This window comes from Puntigrus tetrazona, chromosome 17 (genome assembly GCF_018831695.1).
Source record: "Puntigrus tetrazona isolate hp1 chromosome 17, ASM1883169v1, whole genome shotgun sequence".
NCBI lineage: Eukaryota > Metazoa > Chordata > Actinopteri > Cypriniformes > Cyprinidae > Puntigrus > Puntigrus tetrazona.
This window is the reverse complement of record NC_056715.1, coordinates 1,293,760-1,315,567: the sequence shown is the minus strand read 5'-3', so window position 1 is coordinate 1,315,567 and position 21,808 is coordinate 1,293,760. Positions and strand designations below refer to the sequence as shown.

The following is a 21,808-nucleotide window of genomic DNA, read 5'->3' as shown; positions in this document are numbered from 1 at the left end:
AACTGGCACTCTAATAATCTATACAGACTCTTTAGGAATCTTAATCAAATCTGCAGTAAGCAGTAGTTAATCTGTAGTAATTAAAACCATGGTCTTTTTAAAACCTGTATGATTTTCGTCAGAGGTTCACGCTGCTCTTTTCCATTCAAAGATAGCAAATGACTAGAGCTGACAAACAATCTACGTGAAATTTGAAAGCTATATTTTAAGCCTTTTGTCGTGATTTAGTTTATCAATGCCCGAAAAGCTGTATGGCCCCCTTTTTTATGCAGATTTATTTCTTTTTGCCAGTCACTTAATGCCTTCGCTGCATGGAAAAGAGGAGCACAAACCCTCTTCAAAATCCCTCTTTTTATATAAACTATAATAAATGCTACAAACAGGTAAATGTTGCTCACATGTAAATGTCGAACGTTTCTCCTGACCGCAGAGAGATGCATGTCCTCATTTAAAATGAGTGCAGCTATTACATAACTTGAGATATTAAAGTTTTATGCCTTAAAAAACTCTGTAGCAAGAAAAGACTCACCTCCTGATTTTTCTGTGCTTTTGTTTTGACTTTAATTTCTTCCTTCATTTTACGGCTCTCCTCGGCCAAATGCTCCTGCTCTTCTCGAAGCAGGCAAACATTCCTCTGAACGTCCCGCAGTGTCTTTTCAGCGACGGTAACTTTGTTCTTAAAAGAAAATCATTTCTACAGTCAAACTCCTACTAATGTTACACCTGGACCACAAACACACTTCACCTAATGACGTTTAACTGGCACTAAACAACTATATATGACACTTGCAGTTGTGTTGTTATAAAAGCATATAATAGTTATCATGTTTTTGAAAGATGTCTTGTGGCCAAATCATCATGTTAAAACGATTTGTGCAAGATGATGTTAAACTGAACGCTGGAGTAAAGATGCTAAAAAATTCAGCCTTGCATTACAGCAATAAATTGAATGTAAAATATATATTAAAAGTAAAAAAAGCTATTTTAAACTTCAATAATATAACATGTTTTTTTTTTGCATTTTTGATCACATAAATGCACAATAACCAAAAAAGGACAACCAGACAATTGTTTTCATACACCATAATAAAAATACAGCCCTGCCAGTAAAAGTCAACACACAGACCTGATAGAGCTGCAGCTTTTCTTTATTTTTAAGATCAGACTCTTCTTTTTCGATTTGTTCCATCAGTTGTTCAACAAGCCTCTCCTTCTCTCTCACCTACAACCAGCAAACAGACATAATGCTGAACAAAGACTCACTATCGCAAGCGACTCTTCACACTTCTGCAAGAAGCACTAAAATAACGTACCAAACACCATGCCATTTTCTTTTTCAGGTCCTCTAGAGCCTGGGTCATACCGTCAAGTGACGCCAAGCGCTCATATCTTGCTTTCTTTTGCAAAAACAACTGCCTGAGATCTTTGAGACACTAAAAATATAAAGATGTGACCGATGTGAGTGGAGACTGCCTGCGCAAAACAGGCCATATGGGCGATAATAAAGACATCGCTAATAAAGACGCTCGACAATGAATTCAGAAATCACCTCCTCTTGTCTTTCCACCTGTTCACGCGTCAAGGCTTTAGTCTGCTTGATGTGAATGTAGTCTCTCTTCATTTGCTCCAGAAGAGTTGCCTTCATGAAAAACTTATGAAAAATGTGAAAACAGTTAGCCACGCAAAACCGCGTCAGTTACTGGAGGCGTATATGAAAAAATAAATCACCTTGTACTTGTCAGCTTCGCTTTTTGAGTGCAGGAACTGTTTGCTCATTTCTTGATTGAGTATTGAAACGGGATTGTCAACCTTTAAAGGGAAAGATTAGTAAAAGTGAAAGTAATGACTTCTCGACAATAACTAAAGGCAAGTCATACGAGACCCCCCCCCTTCACCAAAAGTACCTGGATGCCGAAATGGTCTAGTATAGCGGTTAGCTCTTCTTTCTTTGTGGAAATGATATGACCTAAAAATAGAGCATCTAAATATATATGAGGAAGTCCTGTTTGTGATAGCAACGGCGATCTAAGTGATATTACCAGTTTTATCCTTGATTTTACAAGTTCTGCAACCGTCGCTCGTGATCCGATGCTCAATGCAGATGCTGTCTCCGTAAATGTGCCCTTTGTAGGGGTCGTTTCCTCGGTTTTTTAATTTCACTTTAACGTCTGCAAAACTGTACACGACAAAATCAGGAGGGCTTACAAAAATAAAAACGCTCGCATTTCGTCTTCTAAAATATACCAACCTCTCTCCATATTTCACAAAGCCCTTCAAAGATGTTCCTCTGTTGGTTATGGTCGCTTTTCCACCGAGACCCACTATAAGAGCCGTCAGAATGGCACTTTTCCCAGCTTCCATTGACATGAAAAACCAATACAGTACAGTGAGTTTTTGAGCAATGATCCACATTGTTAATACTTTCATGTTTATACCTGTAGCTCTCGACTAGGGCTGCAGGGCCCACCGCTAGAAATCATCTTCAAGCGATTTAAATTTAGTTATATTAACAAAATCTAACTTAAAATGCTACAAAATAGTAAAAACAGACATAACTAATTAATGCATGGCATAGTATTTTTTCATCAAAATCCACCCAAACAACAGCCATTTTTGTTTTGATGCACAGTTAGCTTGCAACAGCTTGGATTACTTCATTTTGTGAATATTTTTATATATATATATATATAATATTTTACCCTTACCCTTACTTTTTCCATGCAATTTGCCAGGCAAAAAAACAAGAAGAAGAAGAAAACTAACTTATATTGTAACTTGTCAAACACAAAAATATAAAAATATGAGAAATTAAATAAATTGAGAAACAAATTGTGACTCATCTTATGCGAGGAAAATACATTTTTACTTTATCAAGTTTCAATTAAAAAGCAGTGTGAAAACCCATTTCATCACGTATCTTAAAAATAAATAAATAAATAAATAAAAATAAGAAACTAAGAGGATGTACAAATAGCAATAAAACAAATACTATTTAAACTAAGTACAAATAATATTCATTATTATTTATACATGTAGTTATTTGCACCTCAGTGTATAAATAGTTGCTACAAGTAGTGTTAACAAAAACACAACTAACTAACAAAGCCGAGGTGAATTATTTTTTTCTATATGAGAAGCTACAAAAGAAGTTTTCTATTTTTATATGAATTTTTAGTGTTTCGTATAGTGTTGATTTTAGTAAATCGCAGGGAAACCAAAATGTCAGAAACACAACAGGAGGGCTAACATTTTTTGTAAAAAAAAATCTCATATGTAGGCGCAAACTATGTCTAATGCTTTCGATTGTTTCCAAATTTGTGTTTGACTGATCATGGACAAAAAATCAAATAGTTCTTACTTCCATTGTTCCCGACAATGAAGTTTACATTTGGTCCAAATCTGAAAGGTCCGAGCAAATGGTGGCTCATAAAATTCCTCAAAGTGATGCTTTCTATCACGCCGATATCTCCCACGCTCTGGAATTCATAGCAGATATACCGATATATACCAGAATCGTCAATATAACATTTAATGATGCTATGTTATGCATTCAGGAAGTCACTAAACTGACCGAAGCGGACAAGGACTGGTCTTGCTGATCTTCGTCCTCCTCGCCGTTCTCCTCCTCATCCTGAACATGCGTTTTACCATCCGTTCTAGGAGTCTTAGACGGTTTTACAACATTGTGAACAGAAGACTTCCTCTTACTCATGGCAGAAAGACGTCCAGCCTAGAAGAAAGGAGCGCAGAATCACACCAGCACGCATCTGGAAGCGTTTCTAACGTGCTGTCACAATTGACCCGTTTAGTTTCTGCACAGTTGTAGGATATTTTAAGCAAGAAAGCTCATATCTCATGTCACTGTTCTTTACAATGCATTAATAAGGAGAGATGCTGCACCACAAAGAGGAAGAATAGATGCGCTTGCGATCATGCACCCATCTACGCTGACATAACTCGACCGGTATAGATGAACAGGTACAGCCAGTTAAAAAGCATATTAAAAGGACATGCAGTTTAGCAGCGCACAGATTAATCATGCATGTGATTGCACTCACCCATTCCTTTACATCAAGAAAGTGAACGCGTCTTATTGAGTACTTCCTGGTTGGCAGATGGCGCGCGGCTGCAACAAACTCCACCCTCATAATACGACTGTACTTTTATTCTGCATAAATATGTCCACAAATGTACTTTATAGAATAATCTGGTCGCAAAATATCACATTTACTTTTTTATTTTCCATGTAAGAACTTTACAGTCACAAGTGTATTTTCTACAGTGTTATTATTATTATTAATATTATTATTATTATTATTATTATTAATAATAATTTTTCGTTTTGGCTAATTAGACGTTAGATTTTAAGTGTAGTAATGTTTTGCGCAAAAGACAGTTACGAAGTGATCGCTTTTGTATAGGTTTATTTTCATTAGTTAATTGTATACAAAAATTAACGTTTTTTTAAAAAAAATATCATACATATTAAAACGTAACGTTTAAAAGACAGCTTGAGACAAAGAGCGGGACGACTAGTGTTTTGAAACAACCCACGCTCTTAACTGACGTAGGACGGATTGATTAATTAAAACATCCGGTGGTGTGGTTTTTTTTTTTAAGCTCGTTTGTGTTTAGATACGTTATAATTGCCGTAAAAATGGCGCGTGTGTAAATGATGAGGAGAAATTCACGTTGGTAAGTTTTCGTTGACGAATTTATCGTTTGTTACGACGTCTATACTGATAGATAATCTAAATTGATTAAATGCTGTAATGAAAAAAGTTTGACTAGTTGAACCTGTGCCAAGGTCCAAACAAAGCTGGTGTGTGTCGTGTCCTGCCATGTGCTTTAAAAGATACTGTACGTGCACTGTTCAAAGGGTTTGAGACACAAGTACATTATAGTTTCTTGCCAGTATGTGGATTTAGCACAAAGGCTCTTCCTGATAGCAAACAGGTTTCTGCTAAACATCACAGTCTCCACCAAACTAGTATTTATTTGTTTTCATAACTTTCAATTGGGACTTTTTTGTTAAAGTTTTAGATGTTGGAAAGATATTTTTTTATTTATGGGTTATCTGTTATTCTCTTGTTCTTTCTCTCTGTAGATTCTCCCTATTTCTACTCTTTAAACTTTTTGAAAGGCCAGATTCTCAACCAAGATGTGTTCAATTCCCGGTTTGCCAAAAGTTGGATCCAGCTTGACTGTTGAGATCACAAAAGTCAATTTAAACCAACAAACCGTTTTAGTACAGTTTGCAGGAAGTTTAAATCATGGGCAAGAGACCAGGGAAGTGTATCAACAACTTAAAGACACTGAAGTGCCTAGGGAGCGGCAGCATATTTTTGAAGGCAAACCTGGAGTAGTTTGCTTAGTATATGAAGACAGAAATTGGCACAGAGCAAGAATACTTTCAAAGTCTCAGCATGAATACAAGTTGTTCCTAATTGACGATGGTAAATTGCTTTGGGTCACAAGCGAAGTTTTGACAAAATGCCCACGCAACCTTTACAGTCTACCTCCCAAAGTAGAGCTTTGCATACTGGCCAATGTATCACCTCTGTGTCTTGAAAGTGCATGGTCTGTGGCTGCTTCAAAGTTCATCAGGTCTTTGACCGGGAAAGACATTTCTGCGTATATTCGGGATGTGATAATGCCATCCAGAATCATTATTCTTGATGTTCCAAGTATATCCAAACAAATGTATGAACTTGGATTTGCTAGAAAGATGTCTAATGAAGACTTCAAAAGCCTTGTAATGCATTCCCTGCATTTGCCAAAAAAAAAACCTTCCATACAGACCGACCATATGACTACAAATGGTCAGCAGGAGCGTGCCAGTGACCCTGACAAGTTGCATCAGTACTTGTATCCTGAGTTGTTGCCTGGAACAATTGAGATTGTAACGGTGACACAAGTTATTCATCCATTGAAAATCTTTTGCAAATTGCACGTCTTTTCACAAGAGCTCAAGAAATTAAGTGATCAGCTCCATGAATACTATGAAGACTCTTTCTCTGCTCAGATACCAATGCTGCTGTATGACGGGTCTCCATGTGCAACCAAAGGCAGTGATGGCAAGTGGTATCGATCTGTACTTCAGCAGAACAATGTCTCCGATGTTGTCAAGGTCTTTCATGTAGATTATGGAATTGGAGATTTTGTTAAACTTTGCAATATCAGACCTTTATCTCCAAGGTTCTTTAAATTGCCAGTTGTCACCTATGCATGCTCTCTGCATGGTGTTATCGACAAAGGCATTGGATGGAGGATGGAACAGATAGATTATCTGAAATCTGTTGTACTAGATCAAATCCTTGTTGCAAAATTTGAGCATCACGCTGCGAACGAGGATGTCTATTATGTTACGCTTTATGGAAATGACAGTGTAAATGTGAACGACACCTTTGGCCACAGAGAACAGTGTTTGTCAGTGACTGAGAAGATTTGTGATGACCAAACTCTCGAGACTCTGAACAAAGTGGCAAACAAATACATGTATGTGAGAAATATGCCCGTTGGTTCTCTTAATTCAACCGCTTTAACTGATTCTCTTGAAGATGTCACTGTAGTCAGACCTTCCAAAACTGAAAAAACCCTACAGCCTGCACAGGGATATCCCTCATCGAATGTCACTGCAGCGCCATCTTTTCAGAATAAGGCATATGTTGTTTCACAACCCAAAGCTGAAGTGGGCACAAAGCAGAAAGTTCGAATAGCTTGTGTACAAAGTGTAAACCAGTTCTATGGCCATTTTGCAGAAAATACTGATACGATTAGGAAAATGACCAAAGATATCCAGCAACTTTGCCGCAAGCCACCACAAGCAAAGCTTAAAGTCTACCCTAAGATGATGTGTCTTGCTAAATATGCAGATGGGCTGTGGCACAGAGGACAAATTGAATCGACGCATCCAAAAATACTTGTCCAGTTTGTAGACTATGGTGACCTGGTAGTTTTGGATAAATCTGATATTCTGCCTCTTTCCCCGAAAGCTAGTGCAGTTGCATCCATTCCCATTCAGGCTGTTCAGTTTGAACTTTTCAATATAACGTTACCTGAGCCATGTGAGCTTAATGAGTGGTTTAAAAACTATGCTACAGACTGCATATTCTCCATCATTGTGAAACAAAATTCTTCAGGCAAGCTATCAGTGGAGATGTATGATGAGAAAACAAACCTAAACCAAAAAATTAAAGAGCTGTGGAACCAAAAGTCCAAAAGAAATGAGCCTAACATCACCAAAGGAGTGGAAAAGGCTCGTATTTTTTGTAAGTCTTCAGAAAACATGGAGTCTAGGGCTGTGAGACACAATTTCAGCACTTCATCACAAGCATGTGAGAAAGCCTCTAAGAAAGTTGCAAAAGCAACTGTTCAGGACACATGGGAACAAGACTTCCAGACTGCTACTGGTCACAAGACTGGACACAGTAGAGCTAAGCCTAATGTTTTACAGCAACAAGTGTCATGTCATTATCCAAAGCTCAGCGATCTTCCCTCAAAAAACCTGAATGCAGGATATACTTCAGACATCTATGTTTCACATTGTAATAGTCCATCAAGTTTCTTTGTACAACTGGCAAGTGATGAAGATGAAATATTTTCCCTTCTTGACAAACTTAACTCTGCTCAGTTAAATGATGCACAAGTGGAACTAGACCTGTTGCGGTCGGGTGACCTGGTGGTAGCTGAATATCCTGCTGATGGGGCCTGGTATCGTGCTGTTGTTCAAAACAAGAAAAATGGCATGGTTCAAGTGCGGTTTATTGACTTTGGCAATGAGGCAACGCTCTTGCCCCTTAAAATAAGGGAACTGGGCAAGCAGTTCCTCAGCACCTCCATGTTCAGTATTCATTGCACACTTAAAGATTGCAGAAGAGGGAAAAGAGATTGGACCCAGGAAGAGATAATGACTTTCAAAAAAGCAACGGGTGAAAATGGTGAGAAGAAAATTCGATGCAAGTTCGTCCAAGGGGATGTATCTGCTTGGATTGTTAGTTTAGATCTCGAGGAATGGCCTTTGTTTAATGCGGCTCTTAAACCATGTATTCAAACCGAATCCCAAATGCACTGTGATGAAGATACTCAGCTCTTAGCATTCAAGGAACCAGCTGTAACTCAAGGACAAGTTGTGGATGCGTATGCTTCATCTATCGTTGGACCAAATTATTTCTGGTGCCAGTTCAAGAACTCGGAGGATCTTGACAAAATATCCCTGCTTGCACAAGAAATTGGAAACTCTAGTCTAGCTAAGCCAATTCAGCCAGATGAGTTATCCCAGGGACCCTGCCTGGCACTCTTTTCTGACCAGCTGTGGTACCGTGCACAGGTTATCAACATACATTCTAACACAGTCTCTGTTCTTTTCGTAGATTATGGAAATGAGTCTGAAATTAAACTGAACTTGGTTAAATCCCTGCCTGCCAAGCTCCTGGAAAGCCCACCACAAGCATTCCTTTGTCAGTTAGAAGCTTTGGGGTCTGTAAATGGCAATTGGAGCGATGCTGCAGCTGACAAATTCTTTGAGCTTCTAGTGGACGAACCATTAAAAGTGACTATTCAGAATACAGTAATGTCTTCTGACCTTTCAAACTGTCCTCAGTATAACGTACTTGTTGAATGTAATGGACTTACAGTTAATGATCTTATGAAAGATTACTGGTGTGATCCCAAACCTCAAGTTTGCAGTGAAGTGACAATGGACACTAAAACAAAAACCACTGCAGGGAAGGACAGTTTTGGAGTAACAAGCTCTGAAACTAATCAAAAAGATAATGGTCTCAACTCTGGAAAGTTAAATGGCGGAGCAGCAAATAATGTAAGCGCGGACCTTCACAGCTTTGACCCTCAGATTTCAGGAAACAAATTAGTTGCAGCTAAGACCCAAAAGCAAAGCATTACATGCCCAACATTGAAATCAGTAGTTGGAAATGCGATGGTTCTTGAAATATCAGTACAGTGTTTACCTCAAGCTGTAGATCTTCCTCCGCGTATGATAGAACCAGGTAAGGTGTCTGAAGTTTATGTTTCACACATCAACAGCCTGACAAGTTTTTTTGTTCAAATGGTAGAAGATGAAAATACAATATTTTCCCTCACCGAGCTACTGAATTCCCATCAGCCATCGAAGAAAGGTGAAATACATTCATCCAGTGTTCAACAGGGGAGTTTGGTGAAGGCAATGTCTCCTGATGATGATTCCTGGTATCGTGCTGTCGTTAAAGACACAACTGAAAATGGCATGATCCAGGTAGAGTTTATAGATTTTGGAAATGAGGCAACTATTTCTCTCCTTCAAATTTGCAGACTTGAGGAGCAGCTACTGTCTTACCCGAGGTTTAGCGTTCTCTGCAGCTGCAGTCTAGATGATCGATTCAAGGCACAGGAGGGAATGAAGGAGCAGATATTTCTCTTCAAAAAAATATTCGGTGAAGCTGGAGAAAACACGCTGTCTTGCAAGTTTATCAAAGAAGTTGGCATCACTTGGGAAGTTAAAATGACTCCCTGTGGTATCACATCAGGTTCAAGTGAAAAATGGGATAGTTTAGACTTGAATGAATCACCAGTAGTATCTGAACCTGTGAAGGAGACATTCCAGCTGCTCCTTAAGAAACCAGATATCTCTTTGGGACAGACGGTAGAAGCTTTTGCATCATGCATTGTTGGACCAGATTACTTCTGGTGCCAGTTTTCGAACTCTGAAATACTTGACCAAATCACCCTTGTTGCTCAAGAATATGGAAACTCTTCTGAGACACAGCCAATTAAGCTGGATAGTTTGGATCCTGGAAGCCAGTGCCTGACTCGTTTCTGTGACGATCAGATGTGGTATCGCGCACAGGTTATTAGTAAATGCTCAAATACTCTGTCTGTCCTTTTTGTTGACTTTGGAAATGAGTCTGAAACCAGTGAAGGCTCTGTTAAAGCACTACCTTTTGACTTGCTGGAAAGTCCACCTCAAGCTTTTCTTTGCAGGTTGGAAGGGTTTGATCCTTCCACAGGATCTTGGGACACCGCAGCTACTGATAACTTCTACGAGCTCTTAGTGGATAAACCTCTGAAACTGACTGTGCAGTGCATCGACAATACAATTGATCCTAACAGCCCTCCTTATTATGTTAAAGTGGAGTCTCCACAATATCTTGTAAATGAGCTCATGGCAAAATTTTGGAGCGGTTTTGCGCAAAATGACCAGAACTCTACTGAGGCGATTAGTTTGTGTGAAATATCCATTGCATCAACATCTAATGAACTTGTTTCAGAGGATAAAGCAAGTGTGTGCCTTGCGCTTTCTACAGAGGAAATGTGCCCAATTGAATCGCATGGTGCAGAACAACATGGAGCTAAGCTGATTGAACCATTAGAAGTAAATGGTGACTTGCATGGTGTACCTGAAAACAAGGTGGATGATCAGCTTGATGGAGCAGATGTGATAGCTGCTGTAACAAATTCTGATGTCACTGCTGATGATCCTACAGGGATTAATTCAGGTTTAGAAATCCCTGAAGTCTGTCATGAATCTGGTGATGGAGTTACTGTTGCATCAGCTGAGCAAATGCTGCTGGACAGAGAGGAAAGTAGAACAAATACAGAAGATGGAGGATCTGAAAAAGGTTTGTATGCTTTTCTGCACCTGATTATTCTTCATATGGGATACAAGTATTTTTAAGACTTGATAGTTAGGGAGAGGCGTATTTTGCTTGAATTTACAATGCTTATTTATCTTTTTATTTATTTTTCAGGGGACAACCCAACCATGGCAAACAGAAGCACAGATTGGGTAGCTGGTTTAGAAAATCCGATGTTACCCATGGTATTTGTTTTTTTTGCTTTTGCTTTTTACGTTAGTATGTGGGTTTTCAACAAGTAGTCTTTAATAACTGCATTTCTTTTTTGTAGGTTTGCACTGGAGTTTCATGTGACTCTAAGTGCATCTTCAAATGAACAGATTTTTAAACTTTATTTATTGTAAAAAGGTGTCATTTGTTTTTCATGGGGAAAATTAATGTAAATCGACATGGCTTCAAACAGAGTCAGCCTTTGATAGACTGATTTTATTTGCATTGTTGCTTGTCATGTTTGTTGTTGTTTTAAAAGCTTGTCTGATTTGGTTTTGTTGATACAAACCAGTTTATCTGTGTAGGTGCTAAGATAATATTTGTAATACATTAATTCCTGAATTTTTCGTTTTGTTTGTTTATACACAAGTAATTGTCAATTTGAAATTATGATTGTTCAGAAAGTGCAAGCGCTCCAGACAATAGTCCTGTTCGCCCTTCACTCTGAAGACTAGTGGAGTTTTTTCTCCTTATTGTGCAATGATGTTTAGTCATTTTGATGTTTATATAATAATTGTTTATTGGAATAAAACGTTCATAGCAGTGATTTTGAGTTGCTGTGGTTAATTCAGAATTTGGAAAAGAGAGCTAAAATAGCAAAATTGTCAGTGTCATAACTTAAAATGTGTGTAATTTTATAAATTTGTCTACCTACAATTTAGTTAAGATGTTTTCCTAATACGCAGATATAACAAATATATGAATATGTGTACTATCGCCCAGACATACAGTAATACAAAGTTCTTTCTCAAGGGGGCGTTCAGCGGCTCGAAATCCTTCGACGGGCAGCATTTAGATTTGATGGGTGTTTTATTTTTTAGCTGAACTAAAACAGCCGCGCTTTACAATTCATTAAAATATAAAAATTCGGCGAAATTTTACGTGACGCGCAAATCTAAATCAAACTAACAAACCCAAACGTTCTAGCAGCCTCAAGCGGCTTTGATTGGTCAAAAATATCCTTCGCTGAGAAAAGTAACAGGTATCACGTGACAACGCCTTCCGTACGTTTCAGTTATTCTGTACAGGAATGTAGCGCGAAATCAAAACGGATATTAAATTTAAAATATATAGTGAATGTGTTTAATAGTATAATAAAGATTTATACGTTTATTTAAAATCTGTGGGAACATAAACATCAGCCGCTGTCGCGTTGCTGTGGTAACGCGTCAAGCAAGATTAGCAATACACGGAGGTGGTTTTAAACAGTTTTAATGTTACCGATTTAAAAAGAAAAAGATGACAGAGTTGCATCAGGCAGCAGCTGCTGGAGATTGTGATTTAGTAGAAGCAATTGTGAAAAAAAATTCGTGTGACCCTAATCAGAAAGACTTAGACTGGAACAAGAAGACCCCGTTGCACTGGGCAGCATCCAAAGGCAGGTTATAGCCTACTTTCGGGACCAAAAAACTGTCGTTTTATTCAAAAAAGTATATAAAGCAATCAGTATAACCATTATCGTAACTTAATAATCTTTTATAAATGACGGTTTAACGGATAAAGTCTTGTAATGTCGTGAATATGGTGAAAATGTGACCTGGAAGTAACCTAGTTGTTCAGGCAGAAAAAAAGGGCACTTGTATAATGTACTTAAAGTGCTCTATTTTCACACACTAATTGTGTGCTTGATATACTAAAATATTATTTAGTACTTCTTAATCTTAGTAACATCTAATTTGACTAAAATGTGTTCTTTTGAGACACCATGAATATTACCAAAAATGTACTTTTAACATACTGTCTTATCTTTGCGTTTATTAAACGTATCTTGAATCCATCTTTCATGCACTAGTGGTTTAAATTTACTATATATATATATATATATATATATATATATATATATATATATATATATATATATATATATATATATATATATATATATATATATATATATATATTTAGTTCATATTTATAGTGTTTAAAAGCAGCATTTTAGATTATTTATAGTGTTTCAAAAAGCTTTAAGATTATCTAAAGAATAAATTTTAGTATATTAAACACAAAACTAGTGCTTTTTAAATAAATTACGGAAGAGCACTGGGGTTCTTGCGTTTGTGATGTTAATGCCATTCAACCTCTGATCTTGTTTAAGGCCAAACAGAGATGGTTCGGATATTAATTGAAAATGGAGCCAGGGCTTGTTTGAGGACAGATAATGGCTGGACACCCGCACATTTTGCAGCAGAGTCTGGAAAACTAGCAGTACTTCGACTCCTTCATTCCCTGCACGCACCCGTAGACAAGGAGGATTCCTCCGGCGATAAACCTGTGAGGATTGCTGAAATCTATGGGCATGAAGATTGTGTTCATTTTCTTAAAAGGTGAGATGCGTCAGTTGTTTTATTGTCTGAATCATATTTGTCAAATGATCGGTTATTACTGACTGAGGCACTTTCTGATGCTGTTTAGTCATAGAAGTGGAAAAGTGATGCAAAATGTTTAACGAGGGTGCTCTCTGCTTTCAGGGCAGAGGTTGAGAGCAGAAACTACCGGCAAATGGCAAAGTTAAATGGACTGTCCTTAGACGATACTGATGAAGAATGGGAACAGGAGAGAAAAGAAGCCAAAAAACAAGTAATTAAAAAGTAGGTTTTTATTAGGCCATTAGAGCAAAATACAAACTAATGGATGCTTATAGCAACGTCTGCCATTTTTGTTTCACATCTAAATAAATTCAAAAAAATAGTAAAGATTGGTGCAACTCGGTAGACAGTGAAATCAAAAGCTAAAATGAATACAAAAAATGAATGACTGTCACCAGTTATGAGTAATACCATGTAGGCTATACAAGCATAAATATATTTACATTAATATACATAAAACTGAAAAAAAAAAAAAAAAACATTTTGAAGAATAAAAACTCAATCACTAACTTAAATACCACAATATTAATTACCAAATAGGCTATATATAGACATACAAGCATACATATACTTACATTAATATTTGTAAAACTGAGTAAACCATTCACTGATGTTCATGCAAAAAAAAAAGAAACAATAAACCGTTTTCAGAAAGAAAAATGAATTCAGTCACCCTGGCAGAAATCTAAAAACATCCATATTATTACTAACGTATTTAAATCCTCTGCACTAGAACATCACAAATAATTGTACAGTTTTCTAGAAGACGATGTTTTATAGCTGTTGAATGTGACAGGATTTAATCCACGACGTTTGTCGAGTTTCATGTCTTCTCTTATTTCAGTCCTTTTAGAAGGCGCCGACTATATGATTGACATGCGGAATAAAAACAACATTAGAACAAAATATGTAGACCATGAATAAAATAACCTCAAGGGCACAAATGTGATTTACCTGTAATCCGTCCGAACTTTACTTCATCATAACTGAAGATGTTGCTTTGGTTGAGCTTTCGGTTTTAGATTGCACTAACTTCTAAAGCAAGAAAATGTGGGAGCGTTATTTCACGTGTTTCGTAATGCATTTCGAATCTCTAAAAGCGCGTGTTTCTCTCATACATACTAACCTTGGATTGGAAACGCTTTAGAAGTGCATCACGGACCTTTGGGGAAAACGAAATATGATTTTATTGAGCTTGGCTGTGAGGTTTTTATGAACTAAAAGCAATACTCGCCTGATGCAAATAAATTAAATTCCTTAAACGGATCAATCATACGGAGGGCACTTGTGGTGGGCATAGTTACCTTTTTCTCTCCCAAGCAGTTTGTCAGCAGTATCAAAAAGCCCTGCAATGAAATACAACGAAATATTTTAATGTACATGCACAAAAGAGTACATAACCGGATTTAGTGTTTGATGTTGGACCCATACCTGGAGTGAATTGAGCAGTGTAAATGCGTAGCTCACGATTTGGGCGTAAGGTGTTTGTGTAAGATCAAGGTACAGCACGAAAATCCCAAGGAGCCAAGTTAGTCCGAGGACGGGGCTTAAGAAAACTATTGTCTTAATCATAGCCCTGGCAACATCCTTTTGGTCCCGCGCCTTTGAATCTGACACAGTAGGAGATACTATCTTCATGATCACCACAACCAGCGTGAAAAGGTTTACAATCACAATAGTTAAAGCAGGAATGATGAAGGAAAAGAGGGAGCCTTTCATCACGTCCTGATAGATGAGCCAGCAGCTATCTTTGGAAAAGTATTCACCTTCTTTACCGTTGTCGAAAGCAATGTAGGTTGCCGTCACGCATATCAAAGGGCACACGTAGCCAACAGTGATTGACAATACCAAAAAAACCTTTTTCCTCAGCTGGTCAAAGACGAATATCATCTGGTGAAGGAGCACGAGGCTTAAGCAGAGCATCCAGAAGAAGACGGCGAGGAAAAAGAAGTGTTTGAGCACCGTTAGGATGGAGCACCATTGTGAGCGCGTGTTCCCAGATCGTCTTTGGATCAGATGATGCTAAAAATGCGCAGTTTGCCAACAGCAAGCACGCGGAGATGTTGACTAAGGCCACGTGCCGGAAATTGGAGATGTCTGACTTCACAACCGTATCCCAAACCAAAAACTCGATGATTAAACACAGAACAAGTGAGACGATGGATATTCCCAAGCCAGCGTAGGTCAGTTCGTTTTCATACGGAAGGGTCTCCTCCTCTTTGGACATCATTATAGTGAATGCGGAGTTGTGTTCACACGTGCACAACTGTTGATTCTGCGCACCGCCCCACGTGCACCCCTCTGAAGACCATTCTGTGTTATTTTCATCCCAGTAAATACAGTGCATTTTATAATTCTTAAGTCTTTTTTTAGCGAACTCGAACATCATGTCCACAGATTTGGGCTTATTCACGTTATCCAGAGCGGTGACCGACAAGATGGTGGTGTTTAAAGGCCTTTTTTGAAACGGTGGTAAAATTTCATGAAGGTTCTGAAACGCAACAACAACGACTCCTTTTGTCGTGACGTTGGCATTAAAGCCCCCGCAGGCCGCCCCGTCTGTCTTATTACAGGGTTCCAGTTTAACATTATCGTAATGATAAGGATTATTCATGCTCAGATTCGAGTTGCCCATAATTTCCTCAACAGTATGTAGATAATTTAGAGATAAATTTGTGTTTCCATCCTTAGGATTTTTCCAAGGTTCCGTTTTGTTCAAAGCATTGCTTAAAGAGCTGACAAAGTCCTGCAATATGAAAACCATAAGAAAATGAAACAAGCTTAGACAATTATTTGTCATTTTGAAAGAATTGTGTTGCTTCGAACGAATTAGTTACTATTATCAATATATTATTTGTTATTGTAGCCATGATCTGCGGCATGAACATCTAAGCAAGCAAAAGCTACTTTTTAAGAACAGAAATAATACAATTTTTTGTTCCTTTGTTTTTTGAGTTCCTTGTGTATTGTTGTTTTAAGCTTTACTGAATATTACAATTGCTTTGGCTTGATTCTTAAAGAATTTAAGAAGAAGTTTAACTGGTTTCTTGTTCGCATACAGAGTCATATTCTTTTTCTTTGCTCAATTCACTGACACAGTAACTAAATTCTGAAGCATATGTTTTGGGTGAGTTCTCATAGTCTGCAAGCATACGTCATGAATCTTTTGAGACAATTGCACTCGTAGAAAACTGCAGAATACATAAGAAACTCTAACATATTTCACACTTCATCAGATTCAACTGATCTTGAAAATAGCCTTGTTTCCACACAAAATATTATTTAAAAAAAAACAACTTAAATGTTAATAAGAAGATTGAAAATTGAAGTAAGAGAAAACATACATACATTCATAATAGTATCGTTCCATTGATTTGACTGCTGTTTAGATACATCGTTCATGGTTTTAAAAACAGTCACAGATGCGTTAATATTTGCAAATGACTGGAATGTCTTCACTGTGGTCGTTTGCTGTATTTGTTTGAAAAGCGTGTCTGCGTCATCCTTAATGAAGCCAATGCCTTTTTTTAATTCCTGGGTTTTTTTCACGACAGAAAAAAGCAAACATTTAGTACTAAGGGTAAATCTGGACAGCAGTGAGAAATAGATTGGTGAATATCAAAGCGTGATACCTCTACAGCCTTTTGAACGTTATGTAGATCAGCATTCACACAAGAAGAGATTTCTTTGCCCCAGATTTGATCCATGCAACTTCTATTTGTAAAACCAACACTATTGTCCGCACAAGGCAGAATGGCCGTATAGTTGTTTTTTGCGATGGGCCAGTTATTATCTTTGTCACAGAATTTTGAGTCGTCTGTATCAAGGAATGAAATACTACATATTTGTTATTCTCATCTTTTTTGTTTTCATAAATAAAACTGTAAACATTCACTTGTTTTCAGTAATTCACCTATGCACCCATATGCAATAACCCCATTTTAATCGTGCCATTCCAAAACTTTGTGAATAAATATGAGTGAAAGACCGTTGAGGTTTAAAATATCCATAAATATCAATAAATATCAATAAAGCACCACAAAAGTATTTCCAAGTGATAGCAGTAAAGTCACTATTAATTTTTCGCAATAGCTCTCTAATGTTATTTTTGTAGTTTTTTTAGAGTTTGGATGGAGGGAAAGATAATGCATGAACAGCATGAATATATATGAATATATATATATATATATATATATATATATATATATATATATATATATATATATATATATATATATGAATATATATGAATATATATATATGAATATATATATATATATAGAGAGAGAGAGAGAGAGAGAGAGAGAGAGAGAGAGAGAGAGAGAGACAAAGAGATTATTAGCACCACTAAAAATATTTAAAATATTGTTTTTTCTCAAAAGTTGTCCCAAACCTGTCCCAAGGCTGCTCATATACAACATCGAAAAGAACAGATAAACAAAAAAATGACACCCTTTACCAATGAAATGCTGTCTGCAACTTTAAAAGACATAGAATTACTAAAAAGCAAAAGCAAAACTTACTATTAATGATGGGCATCTGCACAATCTGAGATCTGGATGAGTTGATTTTGGATCTGACGTTTGTGAATACGCATCCAGCACTCGCCATCTCGTCCTTCTTTGCGCAAATGATTTTGGCCGTTATTTTGTAAATGATAAAATTCCCGTCGCGTTCTAGAAAATGCGGTGATTTGAAAATTGCTTATCCATCGAGTGCGTAAAAAAAACCTCGATTTTCGCATCGCGTTGTTTATGCTGGTTGTGTTTTGCAACATGCTTACCCGATCCTTTATTTGTGAAAGAAAGTGTAGTGTTCCACGTAACATTGTAATTTTCATTGTCATCCAAAATTTTACACTCAATGTCGACGTTCACCTGTGCATTCCTATCTCTACAATCAGGAAACTGGGGTGTGCTCGTGACCTGTATCTCTGGCAGAAGTGCTATGTCCAACACTGTACTTGCTGTGTGTTCTATGGACCCTTTCTTGTACATGCACTGAATTGTTCCTTAAGATAGACAGAAGGACAGAAAGATGAGCTGGAATGAGTGATCATTTTAACCACGCGTGCAGAAACCTACCTTTCCAGCTTCCTGAAATGTCCCTTAGTTCAATGACGTCTTTGTCGTTGTCCTTCTTCAAGTAGGCCTCTTTTCCTGTTGTGAGCTCCGTTGTTTTATTCTGCCTATCTGTCAGGAACCACTTCACCTCTATATTTGCCAGCTGCACTGGCGGAGTACAAGTTATAATTATCGTGGAGCCGATTTCATTCACCTTGTCATCAGATGCAATTTTGATGAGGCCTTTGGAGAAAATAACAAGGTGTGATTGCGCAATAAGCCTTTCTTTATTGCGTAGCACTGCCAGCGCGGAGCACTGCAAATAATCACGTTAAAGATACAGTTAAAGCGCTAAATGAATAAATAAAGTTACCATTTGTTTTCAGTTTAGAATCAGACAGGTTCTGGCTTATGCTGTCCAAATCTGTAAGACTGACTGCGCCCATTACCTGCACCGTATAATTTGCGATCACGCTGCCAGACCTTTAAATCACATTTAAAAAACATTACTACATCTGCACATTACTACGCAAGAGTAAACAGGTGCTTGTTATCGTGATTACCTGTAACTGTTGATAATCAGAGAATCGAAATATTTCAGTGCGCTGTAGGTTTTCTTTAGCTGAAACAAATCGAGATATGCGAATATGTACGCAAATATGGATAAAGGTATTGAAACCAATTTTTCTTTTATATACTGCATTTTCTTTCTGCGTTTGGGAGGCTAAAGGCAGTGATGGCATCCAATTTGAATTTTTTCTTGGCTAGCATGGCTAGCTAGAGGGACTAATTAAAAAATATATAATAACCTTTCATTTATGATGAGTCATGCAAATGTAATCGGTTAACGGTTAAAATCATTTTTTTCGGCAGTACATACCAACTGATCAATTTTATCCTTGTCTTGCTGGTATTCCTTAGAATCTATTTGACTTGAATCACATAAATAGGTGCAATGCAAATCTCCGAACGTAGTTAATCCATTGATGCTTACTGAAAAAAAGAGCAGTATTTAATTTTGTATGTATGCATGCATGTATTGATTTTTCATCAAGAAATCACGCGCCCGTCTCAAACCTCTATCCTCAGGCAGACACACGGCTATGTCGTAAGCATTTAGCCAGCAGGTATCGTGGCAGCAGTCATAATTTTTGCACATGTCCTCGCTAAACGTGTATTTCTCCTCACACGAACAGTTCTTATGCATCTCATTCCATTTGCAATCTGCAAAAAAAGCCCATTATCGTTGATTATAGATTCATCAGAAATGTATCTACTGCCTATTTTTTTTCTTAAACCTATATTCCATATGTTTCCCTTATGCAGTACATTTTTATGTCCCTATCATATATTATATATATATTATTATACTTATATATTGTATATACTTATATATTATACTTATATATTATATAAATATTAATCAATTAATAAATAATAATATTCCGAATGCATCCTAATAATTACAGCAAGCAAATTAATTCTCAAACTTAAAAAAAAAAAATATTGATTTATTAATTTCTGCATTCCTTACGTACTCCAACAAATAGGATCCAATATGAAAGCATTCTCAGTACAGGTTTACTTTTGCAGTGTTTTGGATGAAAGTAATGTCCGTTAAATGTTGTACAAGCTTTTTTTATTATTATTTGATATAGTATTATTTTGTTTTTAAGCGTGATGTGTTTGTTCACCTGTTGTGATTTTGATTTCTGTAACAGATGATTGGTCTATGTTGATGAGTGTCTGCTTGCTCAGTAGATCAGTGAAGTAGTTATACACCGATGACTCGATTTCAAGCTCTAACCAGTACACCTGAGTGGAATTCTCTGGAATGTTGCAGCGTCACAGTATTCAGTCGAAAAATACATATTTATTCCATAGACTATTACTGATAACGAAGAGAAATATATACTACCTGCCGCAGCAACCTATCAAACAAAAGTGTTAAAGAGCTCGTGTCAAATGTGATTCTGTGTACATAACTGAAAAACGATTATATCAATTGAATGTTTTCCCACCTTAATGAACAATCCAAGAAAGAGGAGAATGACGCCCTTAGACAGTTTCATTTTTGTGCCATTAATTTCTGGTGGATGGAACAGAGCGCATGCATTTATATGAATATGTGCGTATGCTTTCCATCAGTGACATCGATAATGCAATTTACATCTATTTATATGCAATTCATTCTAAGGAGACACAAATTTCTGTACATTTCAGTATATTTTCAGTACTGATAATAATTAAAGCCGTTATTAATATTCAGGACCAGTTAGCAAGTTTTTTTGTCAGGTGACACTGAAGACTGGAGCAATAATGCTGAAAATTCAGCTTCACATGACAGGAATACATTTTATTGCAAAATTAAAGGAATAGTTGACCCAAAAAGTACAATTCTATCATATACTCACCCTCAAGTATTTCTAAACCTGAATGGATTTCTAAGCACTGAATTTTTTGGGTCACTTTTGACTTTCATAGTATTTTTTTCCCTACTATGAAAGTCAATGGTGACCCAAAACAGCCTGGTTACAAACGTTCTTTAAGACATCTTCCTTTGTGTTTTCGGCAGAACAAAGAAATTCACACGGGTTTGGACTTTTTGGATCGTTTCCTTTCTTCCTTTTCGTTTTTATTGGAGCTATGTGGTATGGTTTCTGTGCAAAACAAACCACACACACGGAAACCCACTGAAACAAAACTTCCCCAAAGGGACAGTAAAAGCTACTGCTACCGCTACTATTGTAATTTGTAGTAAAACTTCCCAAGTACTGTTTGTAATGTATTTTAGAAGCACAAGAGACGTGTGACCGCTAGTAAACAGTAGCCCCCGTCATTGCTAACAAACCAGTCATGTCCTGGTAAATGGTGCTTATATGAAGAGCGCCGACTAGAATCAATTAAACGTGACCACGTACCTCTCTGCTGTCTCAGTCCGGTCAGCAGTATCGTCCCGTGGACTCAGAGCGCGATTTTACTGCTGTTTTTTAACTCTTATGAAAAGCTTTAAGCGGCCGTACGTACAAGGTGAGAAAATGGCATGATAACCAGCTCAAAGAATATTCCCCTTCTGATTTGCATTATTACCGTCACATGACTCAAAATATAGACTGCTGTATATGATACCAGTTTCATTTAAAAAAAATAAATAAATAAATTTCTAGCTAAAGTCCATGCATCGAAATAATTTTTGATGTTGAACACCATAGTGTGGCTGTTGTTATTCTTATTTTTTGCAGTACGTTGGGAAAATGCTGTAGGGTTAACTTTACTGTATTTTAAAACCCACAAATGACTGTTTATCTCGTGTCTCTAATACAACCTTCTTGATTTGCATTTATTTTGCTTACTAACTACACGCGCTGCTCGTGTTCACATTATCTGATATAACTCGAGTTTTTTTAACAACTTTAGTTTGCTTCTCTTTATACAGTACACAGCTGAGGAAAGGAAAGTTACATAGCCAATCTTTTTTTCTCGTCACGCTAGTCATCTCGAGCTCATCTCAGTTTTCATACAGTATGAAAGGTGCAAAAAC

The 21,808-nt window shown here is 37.1% G+C and overlaps 4 protein-coding genes across 4 annotated transcripts in view; 2 read left to right on the top strand and 2 right to left on the bottom strand.

The window, feature by feature from the left end:
- smc6 (structural maintenance of chromosomes 6) overlaps window positions 1-4,163 on the bottom strand; it is a 12,355-nt gene extending 8,192 nt beyond the window's left edge. Inside the window, exons 1-11 of the mRNA XM_043263494.1 lie at window positions 4,059-4,163; window positions 3,572-3,730; window positions 3,359-3,476; window positions 2,249-2,354; window positions 2,040-2,176; window positions 1,905-1,966; window positions 1,729-1,809; window positions 1,550-1,651; window positions 1,314-1,433; window positions 1,127-1,222; window positions 530-676 (exon numbers count right to left, since the gene is read on the bottom strand). Coding sequence (XP_043119429.1) covers window positions 530-676; window positions 1,127-1,222; window positions 1,314-1,433; window positions 1,550-1,651; window positions 1,729-1,809; window positions 1,905-1,966; window positions 2,040-2,176; window positions 2,249-2,354; window positions 3,359-3,476; window positions 3,572-3,730; window positions 4,059-4,148 — 1,218 coding nt within the window. The 5' untranslated portion in view covers window positions 4,149-4,163. The remainder of the gene's footprint in view (window positions 1-529; window positions 677-1,126; window positions 1,223-1,313; window positions 1,434-1,549; window positions 1,652-1,728; window positions 1,810-1,904; window positions 1,967-2,039; window positions 2,177-2,248; window positions 2,355-3,358; window positions 3,477-3,571; window positions 3,731-4,058) is intronic.
- Window positions 4,164-4,577: 414 nt separating this feature from the next.
- LOC122362173 (tudor domain-containing 6) lies at window positions 4,578-11,379 on the top strand. Its single transcript, XM_043263490.1, has 4 exons — window positions 4,578-4,695; window positions 5,108-10,613; window positions 10,743-10,813; window positions 10,900-11,379. Exons 2-4 carry the CDS (start codon window positions 5,162-5,164, stop codon window positions 10,942-10,944), a joined length of 5,568 nt encoding a protein of 1,855 aa, XP_043119425.1. The 5' UTR covers window positions 4,578-4,695; window positions 5,108-5,161; the 3' UTR covers window positions 10,945-11,379.
- Window positions 11,380-12,017: 638 nt separating this feature from the next.
- On the top strand, window positions 12,018-13,430 carry LOC122362198 (ankyrin repeat domain-containing protein 66). Its single transcript, XM_043263541.1, has 3 exons — window positions 12,018-12,216; window positions 12,934-13,162; window positions 13,307-13,430. Exons 1-3 carry the CDS (start codon window positions 12,078-12,080, stop codon window positions 13,428-13,430), a joined length of 492 nt encoding a protein of 163 aa, XP_043119476.1. The 5' UTR covers window positions 12,018-12,077.
- On the bottom strand, window positions 13,420-21,480 carry adgrf3a (adhesion G protein-coupled receptor F3a). The gene is given in 19 exon segments (XM_043263502.1): window positions 13,420-14,067; window positions 14,159-14,239; window positions 14,331-14,366; window positions 14,509-14,550; window positions 14,636-15,202; window positions 15,204-15,950; window positions 16,553-16,738; window positions 16,837-17,021; window positions 17,728-17,880; window positions 17,988-18,215; window positions 18,289-18,510; window positions 18,641-18,750; window positions 18,831-18,889; window positions 19,148-19,260; window positions 19,345-19,491; window positions 19,962-20,096; window positions 20,186-20,198; window positions 20,289-20,356; window positions 21,189-21,480. Coding segments are annotated over 17 exon segments (3,057 nt in total). The 5' UTR covers window positions 20,340-20,356; window positions 21,189-21,480; the 3' UTR covers window positions 13,420-14,067; window positions 14,159-14,176.
- Between the last annotated feature and the right edge of the window lie 328 nt (window positions 21,481-21,808).

Coding starts and splice junctions, on each gene's coding strand:
- LOC122362173 (XM_043263490.1), top strand. CDS start 5,162: ATGTGTTCAATTCCCGGTTTGCCAAAAGTTGGATCCAGCTTGACTGTT. Junction 10,614..10,742: donor AGATGGAGGATCTGAAAAAG/GTTTGTATGCTT, acceptor TTTATTTTTCAG/GGGACAACCCAACCATGGCA. Junction 10,814..10,899: donor AAAATCCGATGTTACCCATG/GTATTTGTTTTT, acceptor TCTTTTTTGTAG/GTTTGCACTGGAGTTTCATG.
- LOC122362198 (XM_043263541.1), top strand. CDS start 12,078: ATGACAGAGTTGCATCAGGCAGCAGCTGCTGGAGATTGTGATTTAGTA. Junction 12,217..12,933: donor GCACTGGGCAGCATCCAAAG/GCAGGTTATAGC, acceptor ATCTTGTTTAAG/GCCAAACAGAGATGGTTCGG. Junction 13,163..13,306: donor TGTGTTCATTTTCTTAAAAG/GTGAGATGCGTC, acceptor CTCTGCTTTCAG/GGCAGAGGTTGAGAGCAGAA.